At 37.4% G+C, this 13178-nt stretch overlaps 1 protein-coding gene across 4 annotated transcripts in view; it reads right to left on the bottom strand.

Moving 5' to 3' along the window:
- Positions 1 to 514: 514 nt before the first annotated feature.
- TRABD (TraB domain containing) overlaps positions 515 to 13178 on the bottom strand; it is a 31788-nt gene continuing 19124 nt past the window's right edge. For all 4 annotated transcript variants that reach the window (XM_039726916.1, XM_039726918.1, XM_039726917.1 and 1 more), the window contains 5 exons: positions 12213 to 12323; positions 10658 to 10797; positions 9202 to 9374; positions 7526 to 7637; positions 515 to 4947 (listed from right to left, as the gene is read on the bottom strand). In XM_039726916.1, coding sequence (XP_039582850.1) covers positions 4773 to 4947; positions 7526 to 7637; positions 9202 to 9374; positions 10658 to 10797; positions 12213 to 12323 — 711 coding nt within the window. In that variant the 3' untranslated portion in view covers positions 515 to 4772. The remainder of the gene's footprint in view (positions 4948 to 7525; positions 7638 to 9201; positions 9375 to 10657; positions 10798 to 12212; positions 12324 to 13178) is intronic.

The following is a 13178-nucleotide window of genomic DNA, read 5'->3' as shown; positions in this document are numbered from 1 at the left end:
TATATATACATTTCATCTAAACTGAATCTGCCATGCACTCACTCTGCACACAACTGCACAGAATTGCACTCATCTCCTGATTCTCCCATGACTGTCAGCAGACAGTCCTGACAAACACACACTCTTGGCCCTAATAGGCCAAGGGAACAAAACATCCTCACTTTGGATAAACAATCTCCATATTGCATTCTACTTTGGCACAACACAGGCACAGCGAGTGATAAGAACTCTGTTTTCCCTTTTTCTGAGGTTCAGAGAATGTGAATCTCAGAAATCCTTGGGAAGAATTTCATCTTGCTTTTCTCTGTGAAGAAAAATGTGGCAACACCTTTCCACAGCATGGGCTCGGCCCCCTGCTGAAGTCTGTCCATCAGTCAGACCCACATGAGTAACCCTTCTCCTGCCAATACTTAAAAGCTCCCACATCTTACAAAAATGTCAGTCTCAAAACACAAGTCTAAAATTAAAATTTATTTCAGTTTTAAAAAGAAACAGGGAAATACATACATGAGCATCTTAAGAGTTACACAAGTGACAAAGTGATGTTTCTTTTCCACGTGTAGCTCTGACTGCCTGGCACTTTGAGGTAACTTGATACGTTTGTCACTTTTTCAGATGTTTTACAACACACACAGAAATACAGCTTCCAGTGGAAACACAGACATTTTAATCCACTTCAAAAAATCAATTTTCTGATTTTGTTCAGTATTTGGTATAGAAAAGACACCTCAAACGTGACATGGGCCAGCAGTGTGCAATGCCATGCTGGTGAACGATACACTGGCAAGGCAGGCGGCTGCCAGGTGCCACCTGAGCCTGTCTGCCCCAGCACTGCTCCAGAGCAGAGCTGCTGTGCAGCCTCCTCTGCCACTCCAGGGACAGCACAGCACTACAGTAGCCTCAGTTTCTTCTTCCACCTAAATGGTTTTACCAGCAATTCTTTGCAGCCACAGCTCCAATTGCAACTGGAGGGAACTTTGCCTGATCAAGGAAAAAAGGGCTGTGTTTTGATTTACACACTATCAAAAAATATGGACCATGGTTGACAAAGGGTACACACAGATGATACATTGTCTGTATGGAATACAGCTTATATATATGAATACAGGGACTTTGTATTAATGTATTTTTTTAAAATAATGGTCATATTGATTTACCTGTGCCAATTTGAAAAAAAAAAAAGCTCTTTGCCACTATTCACCATCTTTTGCACTTAAAGGATCTTTATTTCCCACATGAAGGACAGCACTTCAAGTACAAATGACTGATGTAAAGCCAATATTGGAGTGCTCTGCTGGACTGGGACTACAGCTGTCAGCTCCTTGCAAAACTGAGCACTGGAGACATGAAAAGAAAAGCAACAACAAAATCAACTCACCATGCCTAACTCTGAATTCTGAATTTAGGATCTCACATTGAGCAGACAGTTTCCCTGTGTGTTCAGTTGGACAGGAAAAAACTCATCCTTTTCCAGTAACATGTGGTAGGTAGAGAAACTAGTTCCCCTGCTCCAGTACTACACTCAGATGCCCCTCAGCAGAAGGTAATTAGTTCAACTGATGTTCTGCAGGAAAATGTGTTAGATGGTGGAATTATCCTGTACTAGATCTAGCTAACCAGTGTTTGCTCTTAATAAAAATACTGGTTAATTAGGAAAATAAATACCTTCAACATAAATGGTGGTTAAAATATTTTATTTTTTATATATAGAACTTACTGCTGTTTACTTTAAATCACTTTAAAGGCACACATTGTTAAAAATACTTCAAATTTACATCACATGTACAAATGCATAAAACAGATGTACATGTCACCAAAAAAATACAATATGGCTTCATAAGGTTGAGGCGGGGCTGGGACAATTCAACATATACTTAAATTTTACAGGATGCTGCTGACAGTGAAAGAACTGACTAGAACAGAAAAGAATGGACCTAAAACACAGATTATGTTATATAAACAGTACAACACATTGAATACACAACATCAAGAATCTGTGTATGGATTCATAGAATTGTTAGTTCTGCAAATTCATCATTTTCCAGTGCCACTGAATAAACAGTGCATGCATATGATCTGCCAATTTGCAACAGTGGGAAGACAAATTGCAAATTCTCCAAGAGGCTCTCTGAAGAATCTGCTGATACGTTTTGTAAAAAAAAAAAAAAAAAAGAAAAGAAAAGAAAAAAAAAGAAAAAAAAAAAAGAAAGGAAAGATTGAAGATTGAAACAGTGGACTTAAAGTACTGACTGGAGAGTATAACTGAATAACAAATGGACACCTTAGATGGTAATCACTTTTGGCTAAAAAGCATAAAACATCAAGTCTACAAGAATGCTCCATGACAATCATTTAGCATTAGTCCCACCCAAGATTAAGGCTCCTATCTAAAATTTACCTTAGATTTGTTTTTGTTTGTGTAAAATTACCTGAGCACAGATATCAAAGATCTACAGAGCTTTTAAAATACCTGCAGATACTTTAAAAATCTGTAGACAACTTAAAGCAAAATATCCATATATTTAATTCTACCAGCTAAATATTCTCAAGAAAATAACCAACAGAACAACATTTTGGTATGTCAGTAAAGACAGGAGAAGAGTGAGCTTAAGCTTTTGCTTTCATCTTTTAAAAATGTACACAAAATGTAATAGAATTATTCAAATAGGACCGCTTAATTGTAAACAATACATTAAATGTTTTTAAAAAACAGGAATCAAAATTTAGGCAGTTACTCTACTCTTCTCTAAATTGTTTACAAATGCTGCTTCTCCTCTTGCTAGAGACGGCTGGTGGTTTCTTAAGCACTAATAAATAGAAAATAAAAGGACCTGCCCCCACTGTTTTCTGTATTTCCTAGAAGCATGAATTGCTGTCATTCTCATTTGCTAAGGTTTATTCCCTGGACACCTGTAAGGCCCAGACCCAGAAGAGCACCTAGCATCACCTTAAGAGCTCTGCAGAATCAGGTTAGATGCAGTAAGGTTTAAGATAAACATGCAGTTTAATAATGTGCTGCACTGGAACTCGTACAATTTCCAAAGAGCAAGGCAGAAAAGCGTCAGGTTGCATGGACAGACCAGCTCCCAGCCAAGTCAATGCCATCACAGAGAGGAGCATCAGAACCTTAAATTTAAAAGCTCAAAAAAGACTACACTGTAGAGAAGATAGATACATTTAGCAAACAAAAGACTGTATGGAACTATTTCCAACACAAACCTTTGGAAATATACCCTATTAAAAGTGGTTTCTAGATTTTATTGAACCAACTGAAAAAAACAATGAAACACAAAACACAACGTCACCTTTTTCTCCTCCTGCCTCACATACTGGTTCCCATCTTTCATTCCCAAAATAAATTAATACAGGTAAGAGCCTCACTTTAAGCAGTGAGCAAGTGGCTGTATATAAGACTGAGGAGCAAATGGGACTTTTCCATTCAAATACATTGGGTTAACCTTGATATGACAATGTTATCTGTGTTGTTGAACTAGGACTAGCTGATTGCCAAGGGCATTTTACCATCACTGACAATCCTATAAAAAGGGAAGGTACCAAAAAATTCCAATGAAATATGAATCTAGGATTAAAAAATAAAAAGAAAGAAAGATTGATGATGGATGAGTGTTCCAGATATTTAAAAACAAAGTGACAGCAGGCTGTAGTACCCATAATTCTGCATATAAATAGCAGGTAATGGAAATAAAATGCTACATTTGGTTGAAAAACTAAATTGAACACTGCTTTCCCATTAAATAGATTAAAATATTCATCCACCAAGAAATTACATTGATAAATAAAATATTTTCATGTAGCAAAAAAAAGGGGCAGGTTAATTCCAGGCTTTTTATGCCAAATATGAAAGGTCTGAGAAACAAAAGTAAATTGTACAGTAGTTCTAGTCTCTTAAATTTACAATACTGGAACCAGCAGGATTTGGCTAAATAATACAGTTTAAATAAGCTAATCTAAAGGAACAGAGTGTCCTGTAAACATCTGACACAAACCACACTGCATTCTGATGGGGTGGCTATACCTTCTCTATGCAGGAGAAAGACAATTCAACTGGTGGTGGTAACAAGGGATGCAATCTAAAGGCAACATTCCTGTTCTTCAGTAAGGCTTGTAAAAAATTTGAGCCATGTACGTATGACAGCCTGTACAATTCTGAAATTTCTGGAAAGCTCTTAAGTTTAAAAAAGCCTAAATGTTTTAGGTATAAAACACACATTGAGAAGATGTCCTTTTAAATTATGTGTAAAAGTGTCTGGCACCAGAAATGAACACTTGGTATTATTATACCTAAGGAAAAAAGCAAAGAATCACTCAAGTGTCCCTGAACTTCAGAGGAGATGCAGCTGATTAGGTTACTTTGTGTTGTTCTTTCCTCTGAAAAAGGAGCCATGAACACACACCCTTTAAGCTGCCTGTACTACATCATCAGTTATATATATATATATTATATATAATGCATATATATAGTGTACATGTATATAGTATGCATATATAATATATATATATTTGCATACACATTTATTTTACCTCAATCTGGAATCATCTGGTTTCATGCAACACACCTATCAAGAATCAAAACTATTAATTAGATCGTAGCTGGTGTAACTTTAGTATCAAATCTTTTATTATATAGTGATTGAGTGTTGCTCAGCATCAATCAGCTCTGACTAGAATCCTCATCCTTCAGTCCAGTTCATGCGTTGCCTCCGTCACCCGTTCCTCAGCCACCTTCTTCACACAGAGCCTCTACTCGTTGTTCACTGCTGAGGCACCTCTGTCAGCCTCTGAAGATAGCTCTGTGTTGCTGGCATTGAGAGAACAAACTGAACTGTCCTGTGCCCTATTCGGTAGCAGCTGTATCCCAGCAGTCCAAAAACTGTTGCTTTTAAAACGAATTTGAAAATCTTACTTGAAGCTGATGGAGGAGGCACACTGAAACAAAAAATAGAAAACAATATTAATATTTGCCTAGCTGGAAACAGTAGGCATTTTTCAATAAAAAAAAAAAAGGGATCTTTTCTCCCCTTCCTCCCCATAGAGCAGGAAATTTTCAGGTAACAGATGCATCATGAACGAACAATGTAGTCTCTCATGTTCAAGCCCTACAGTCCAAGCAGCTCTGTGAAAATCTCAATATTCTCTTGTAGTATTTTTCAAAAAGTCTGAATATTGACTTAGTTATTTTGGCAGGTTGATGGACAAGTAAAGGTTCCTAACCATTAAGAGCAGCATTTGTAGAAAGGGCTTTCTTAGTGTTTATTAATTTTTATTGTCATTTAATTGTATGTAGGGCTTGAAACTGCCACCTGAACCAGGAGGGCAGAGGACAACAGGGACACCAGGTCTAGCCCCCAACATTCAAGCAGTCTCACTGTGGGCATATGAAGCAAACAGTAAATATTACCTTCCCTGTAAAGTTCACTTTGAGAGCACAGTCCCGTGCACGTGCAGCCCTGCACCCTCACTAACAGGCTCTGCACCCACGGCAACTCATAATCCTCTCACAGGCAACTCAGAGGTTTCCATATATTGTTTCAAAGGAGCTTCAAGTTATCACTTATTTATATCCAGAAAAAGTTTCTAATGTACTCAGAAGTAATCAGTTACAGTAGTACAAAAACACTGGGTACTCTCAAACCAGGTTAAATGGGCTGAGATTAGGATACAACTAGACTGAGTTTAGATCCATGTGCTCAAACTAGGGAAAAGTTATCACAGGTAAGACTTTGCACATTACAGCAATATACAGGAGAGTTTGAAAAAAGTGTATGTATTGATCCAAGAATGGTGTAAAGGCATCTCTTTACATGTTCTTCTACCTTTCTCCAGCTATTCTTTCTCAATTCTAATACCTCACCACAATTTGAAAAAAACAATAACAGCTGATCAGAGCACAGTGCTAATAATGCCCAGGCCATGGGTTCAATCCCTGTATGGGCCATTCCCTTAGGAGTTGGACTTGATGATCCTTGTACATCCCTTCCAGCTCAAAATAGTCTGTGGCAGACAGTAAGGTCTGCTTGGAGTCAGGTTCAATGCATGAACTTAAAAATTAGAAATATATGTATGTTTTTATCCAGAAAATTTTCAAGTTCACATTCCAACTTCTAAAATTTAACTAAATACCTGTGAAAGTCTTAAAAACTTGCCACCTTAGAGCAGTGATGAACACTAAACACACAAAAGAAAGCCCTAACTCTGCTCTGCAACTGCAGTGTAACAGCAGGAAGGGAAAAAAAGTTTAAAGAAAAATAAGTTGCAAATATAGCACTCTTATGAATGTCATTTGCTTATATTATTTCAGAAAATCAAGTTAATGCAATATTAATGTCTTGTGAAAGATACTGGCAACTCTTCTGCTCAGTTATGGCACTGGCATGGTAAAGACAATCAAGTCAGAGCCCAAACTTTGATGAGAAAGGCCTTCTATGCAGGCTTGAAGACATACACTTGGTCTTTGGGCTATTCAGTTCTGTGTTCTCAATGATGCAATCAACAGCCACCACACAACTACACAGGTTATTTGTGAGGGTGCAGAGGAAAATGGACATCTAGTTTGTGACTCCAGTGATGCTTAGCCTTGAAAGATAGTTATAAACAGCTAGGCAGAGCTTCTATACTTTGCATTCTTGAATCCAGACAACAAAAGTCTCTCTAAATCATATTTTAGATGTCCAAATATAACATTTATGTGGATGTCAGTCTTTTCTGATTTTCATATCCTGAGATATGAAAGAGATAGGTGAGGTGGTTACATAAACACAATAAACAGATGTGATAAGGAACGTATGAATATCTGAAAGACTCCATAATCCTAAAGCACCACATACCAATACTACTAGGTTGTATTATAATCTCTCCTGTATTTATGAAGTCTTGACCTTTGTGGCTTTATGGGATACACATAGTCTGAATGCTTTGATTCTTCAATTCTGTCTTTTACAAAGTATATACATCTACTTTAATAGGTCCTTGGAAGCAAGAGTTCACCAGATACATGGCTTAAAACAGCTCATAATTAGTTAGGCATACACATTAAAATAAGTGACTACTTAGATACCCACTTAAAATGGGGTATGAGCAACTGTGACAGTAAGTGTGCCAGAGCCAGCAGTGTCCTGACAAAACAAAAGCTTTAAATACAATGATTTATATTTACCTAAGTTAGACTAAAAGCCTTGTTCTGTTTTCACCATCTTCAACAGCCCTCATTTGAATTTTCATTTTGAAGACTTAAATGAGGACCAATTAATTTTCTTTCCAAAAAAGGGCATAGTCTCATCTCTACTTCCCTCCATATTCAACTATTTTTTTCTTTGATATTTTCTTTTTCTTTGCTGTCAGCACAATCTGCAAGCACTGCACAGCAAGTCAGCAAGCTGACAGGGCAGGGATGACAGTAGAGATGCTTCTTCAAGCTGTGACAATCAACCAAAAAAACTCCAAAGAAACTGCTGGTTTTTAGCAAAGGAAGCTGTTAAGTCAACATGTAGGAAAGCACAACTCTTACCTCATTATTTCCTGGATCTTTAAGTCAGAATTCCAGTTCTTTTCAATCCCAGGTACGTGACCCATGCCAACAACACCAACTACAACAGCTGGGATATATTTTCTAGGTTCACCTGAGAAAAGAAAGATGAAGAGAAAGGAACATATCTATAAAAAAACTAATTTCAAGCTATAAATAAGTAGCCAATGTGTAAGACTACAAAATTAATTTTTCCAAGATATGAGGGCTTTTACTACCCCATATTGAAACCCTGTCGTTGCATACTGATCTCACCTACTGCCTCTTTCATTGAAAGTCTGAAAAAGTCAGCATGGTTTCTGGATTTTCAGGAATCATTTATTTAATAAATAGACCTGGGCAGTGCTCATACTTCAGCCTCAGGGTGACAGGCTCAGCAGATGCATGCTAAATTAACTTCTTTCCTTCTCTGTGTAGGTTATGCTTCTGTGCTGCTTATGAGGAACACCTTTGGTCTTTGCTCTCTCCTGAACAGAGAGCCTTCTATGCTACTTTAGACAATGGCACCTGGCATATAAAGTGTAACAAGATTTGGGCTCACAATCTGAGAACACTTGAGACCACACCTGTTCCTCTGAAGCTCTCTGTTAGAGACCTGGCCTCAGCAAGAGCAAATCCAGGCCAGCAACCATCAGACCAATACAACATATGGCAGCTCTCACCCTCACCTCCCATCTACCATCTATATTTCACAACACCCAAAATGTGGCTTCTGGAAGCTTTCCTCAATGAAAAATATAGCACCATGCCACAAACTTTCTAAGGAATAATGATCAGGCTGCTTTCCTATGGGGAAAATTCTACATAATGCATAAATAAAAAATACAAGTTCCACTGTTTTTCTTTAAATATTCCCCCTTGATTTTTCCAGAAAAAAAGTAAACATGTGAAAAGCAGTCCACTTCAAAATGGAACAAAACTGTATTGAAAAAACTGGAACTATTATACATATTTACCAAAATGGTTTTTCTACATTTTCTTTTTTCAGTCTATTCTAGAGTTGCTCTAAAGCACAACTGCAACTACAACAGTTCTGCACTAAAGTGATGACAAACACTATCTTCTTAAGCTATTAATTAAGAGTGTGCTTATCTATAGGAAGGGCATGCCAATTACATATGGCAGCAGAACACTTGCAAAGATTGGTCAAATACTATTTTTCTATATGCCTATACCTTGCTGAAACAGCAGAGTCACATATGATTATTACTCCTAGATCAAAGTTCCTAGCAGCCCAATTAACAATTATAAAAAAGCTATGAAGAGTACTGAAATGAGAGAATTAACTTAGGAAGACATGAGTCCCTCAGCAGCCAGTGACAACCATGAATTTGGTGAGATAACGGGACAAGCGAGATAGACAACTGTCCCATACTGTGCTGTCATACCAGATCCCTGCCTTTTGAAATAGTTGTTTGGCTAATTAGTACTTACCAGTTTTAAACAGCACAATGAGAAAGGAAACATAATTTAGAGTCTACTGGTCTAGGTGGTTTCAACAGTAGAGTAATACCCCTTTTTAATTTTTTTAAAGCATTGTCTCTTATGTGACATGTGGTAGTCATGAACTGAACATCCCAGATTTCCTGAGAACTGAACTGTGGACCACTACACACAGAACACCTTGCTGGTTATAATCTCTGCTTTAAAATAATTACTTTCTGAAGCTCGAGGTAGTTCTATCTGTTTTGCTGCTTGCTTCAGCATGTAGGTCAAGTAAATATCTCGTTCGGAGACAATCGTTCTGTGAAGATCAGGGAATTCTCCAATCATTTCTGCCATCATCTGTTCCAGTAAATCCTTCTGTTTGCATTTCTCCACATCATCTTTACTGAAAAAAAGGTAAGTTTTCTCAGTATCTGTTACGCTTTTAAAGGTCAACGCAGAACAACTAATGAATAAAAACAATTGGGCATTACACCTAAGCACAGTCTACAGTTCCCTTCCCCCAGAGTTTTCCTCTCCAGAAGGAAAATAATCTCCATAAACCTGTAGAACTTGATACCTAACAATGCCTCTGCAGTGAAGGAAAGGGAAAGAAAAGAGGTCACTTGCCTTTAGCCAGTTCAACTGGATTTTCTCCTTTCCCACTTTAAAAGCTGACAACTCAAGTCAGCAAAACCACTAGGGCTTCAAAGGCAGGAGTTGCCATGGTGCCCCACTTTCAGTGTGTGTTAATAAGCTTAGAAGAGCCTACACACAGCTCTTCTGAGGAAGCAGATCTGATCACTGAAGGGAGACTCTACTTAAGGAACAAAAAAGGCACACTGTAGTGCACACTCTGAGGACATGGAGAAAGATCTGCAGGTTCCTAGTGTCAATCACAGGTCTTTAGCAGGGACGTCAAAGTTATAAACCAATTCACAGAAGAGAAAAATAGCAAATGGGCAGGAAATGCAAAATAAGAACTGCAGGAGTAAATGTAATGAGCTTTTATTCTTTTCATAGGTGCTATAAACCCTTCTGTTAGCACCCCTAGCTGTGGGTCATAGCTTGTGGCAATGAAATTATCTGGTTTGGCATCACTGTCTCTCAAAGAATGACATCAAACAGGCTTCCTTTAGTTTCCAAGATGAAAAGAACACTACAAATGTCAACAGGGCAAGCTAAAGGAGAAATGCTAGCTTTCAACAGACACAGAAACATCAACAGACTGAAAATTTTGATGTTGAATTATTACTTCATTTTTCAAGGAACCTCATGTTGATGGCTGGATGTCAACTCTAATGAATATACAAATTATTGTACTGAGACCTTTACTCTCTCTTATTTACAATATCCACACACAGTAGTGGGAAAGATTTCATTTTCTGCATAAAAATAATAAAACAATAGTTTAAAGAAATTTTTTAAGTATACTAGGAATTCTTCAGCATCTCATCTTACACTTCACCTGGAAGTAATGCACTGAAAGACAAAGGAAGACCAGACAAGATCAGAAAGAAAGCTTTCACTTAAAGAATACACATTATTGCAGGATAGTTTGTATATTCATCCTTCTCACTAACTTCAAATTTCATTGCATCAGGCTGGGTACTACCCTCATGCTAAAGTCAGACTGAAGAATTGAATAATCCACCCCAAACATAAATCATATGGGGTGCTTGTTCATACCTGATGGGGTCAGATAAGAAGCAAAGGCCCCAAGCAAGCTTGACTTTTTGCCAGAAGGAAAGTGCAGCAATTGCTCTCTTAAATGTAACAGGGATGGGCCGGTCACCAAGGTGGAATTTACAGAAAGGTACTTTACTGGCCTGAAAGGGAAGATACAAATAACTAGTCAACATTTCATACTGCAGCACAGCACAGTCTTATTAATGAATGTTAAGGATTTACTGTGTTATACAAGGTATCTTTAAGAGCAAGGTATTTCCTACTTCAACATAAAAAAATATTTTGGCTTTGCAATAAGTAAAATTTACAAAATACTGCTACATTACTTCATAAAGGAATAAATTCACTACACAATGCAGTAGGTATTACAGTAAAAACCATTAAATTGTAATGCCACACCCTTGAGGTTACTTGTACTGAAGACAAAGCTTCTGATTATTACTACATAAGGTGACAGTGAGGCTCAATATCTATCTGGGCCTGAATAAAGTCTGAGGTGAACCATCATTGGTGTCATCGTTTTGCTTTCACCTAGGATTTGTCAGGATCATCAATCTTACAGTTTGCCATTGTAAAAGATATTAAAGAAAGAGCTTATGAGACAATAACTGATGCCAGATACGACATGATAATGTCAGACTTGGCTATAGCTCATGCTGACACATTTTAGCACAGTACAGAATTTCTAGAAAATTTTCCTATGGATAGTTGTTTAAAAATTTTCAGCAATCCTTTAGAATAGGACAGAGATTTTTTTTTTTCTTTCCCACTTAAAATGGGAAACACTTAAAATGTTTCATTCTGGTCTAGAATGCTCAAGAAAATAAACCTTGAAGAAGTTTTCTTTTTATTAAGGACAAATATACCAAATGCTTCCAGATTACTTATCAGCAATGTCTCTCAGATTTCCTTACTAGTACATCATTCACACAAAAATAGCAAGATACTATTTTCTGTGTCTGCATCCATCTTGCAGAATGTGTCAGAGTATTCCCAGACAAAAAAAAAAAAAAAAAAAAAAGAGTAGTGTAAAACACAGCTACTATTTAATTCCAGCACCACTGCTGGCAGTAGTACAAAAGGTGACATTAAAAGACCACATAGGACTAACACATCAGTCAGATATTTCACTTCCCCAATCTTTGTAGATGAATGGAATGTGTCAGATCTCATTAATCCTTTAGAGCTGGTTTTCATGGCCTGAAATCCTGACACCACCAACAGTGAAACCAAGATCAATATTCAGAATTCAAAAATAGTTATTTAAAAGAAACAAAATTATTAATGAAAACAAATGTCTTCAGAAATATCATCAGGAAAAAGCCTTATCTGAAGCCTTTTTTGAATTGCTTTCCTACCACTTATATCTACAAATCTTTGTCCCTTAAGGTGCAGTTTGAAGTCTAAAATGATTTTTACTACTTCATTGGCTTCAGCAGAGGTATGGTCAGAGTGCTCTTTTCTAGGCAACAGCAAAACGGTTTTACTGAGTTCAACTCTGGAAGCAAAAGGCCAGTAGTAATCTGACCTCAGAAAAGCCATTTCAAGTTCGCACCTCTTTGAAAGCCTCCCTGAATTCTCCTCCTGGGGCCATTCCCAGCTGTTCTGTGATGTGAGCAGAAACCTTCAGAAGCAGCATTTGCATCAATCCAGACATGACTCCGTTCTGGCAGAAGAGGGAGAAAAACATGTAAAAAAACAGGCCTAAGAATGCACTGTTCACAGAAATGAAACAATCATTAATTATTTTAATGAAGAAACAACACTGAAGCTACATTTTGGAGCCAATTCACTGAACAATACAGCCCATATGTCAGTTTTTATCAGTTTACCTCACTGTGTAGCCAAAGTATTCCACCCTTCAACAAAAATTAAAACAGGTTAAGAAAATAAAGATGGATAACCAGATTTATTTCAGTCTATATTTACTCTGTGTGCTTGAACCAAGTGTCTGAATAACTTAAAGGTTAAACAGTTCTGTGGTATGGACGCAGAAGGGATGGCAGAAGCAGGAAGCCAGGGAGAAGGTAAGAAAAAACCTGTCTTATCAGTTTGGTTTAAGCCAACTGTAACTGCACAGCTCCAGCTTATCCACATGTGAGCCAGATACCAGTCTGCACCATGTTGTTAAGGGTTTTGAAATTCACCAAGGAGCTAAAGGAAGTCTGGTTTTAACCTGCAGCAGTTACTTGATAAGCTGTGGATGCCAGTGATCCATTGCAAATATGTATGTTTCATGTTAACATTCTGCTCAATTTTCAGCTCCAATTAAGAGCAATAAAATCCAATTTTAGTGCTTAATATTAAATGTAAGTGATTATAGAAACACACCATTTGGGATTTTTCCTCATTTCCAAATTTAAGGATGAAAGTTGAAAGCAGCTTTGACTTTTAGTGTAGCTTTTGGGCCTATCTCATTTCAATGAGAGGAGGCAACTAAGGCATAACTGAGCAACTTACATACTGGTCTGATTTTTCTCAGAGAAAAACAAAGACTATCATTTGGCATGGGATAGTTGGG

The sequence above is a fragment of the Passer montanus genome, unplaced genomic scaffold, assembly GCF_014805655.1.
Source record: "Passer montanus isolate IOZ18808 unplaced genomic scaffold, ASM1480565v1 scaffold6, whole genome shotgun sequence".
In the NCBI taxonomy this organism is placed as follows: domain Eukaryota; kingdom Metazoa; phylum Chordata; class Aves; order Passeriformes; family Passeridae; genus Passer; species Passer montanus.
Note: the sequence above shows the minus strand (reverse complement) of the source record. Positions and strands in the feature narration are given on the sequence as shown.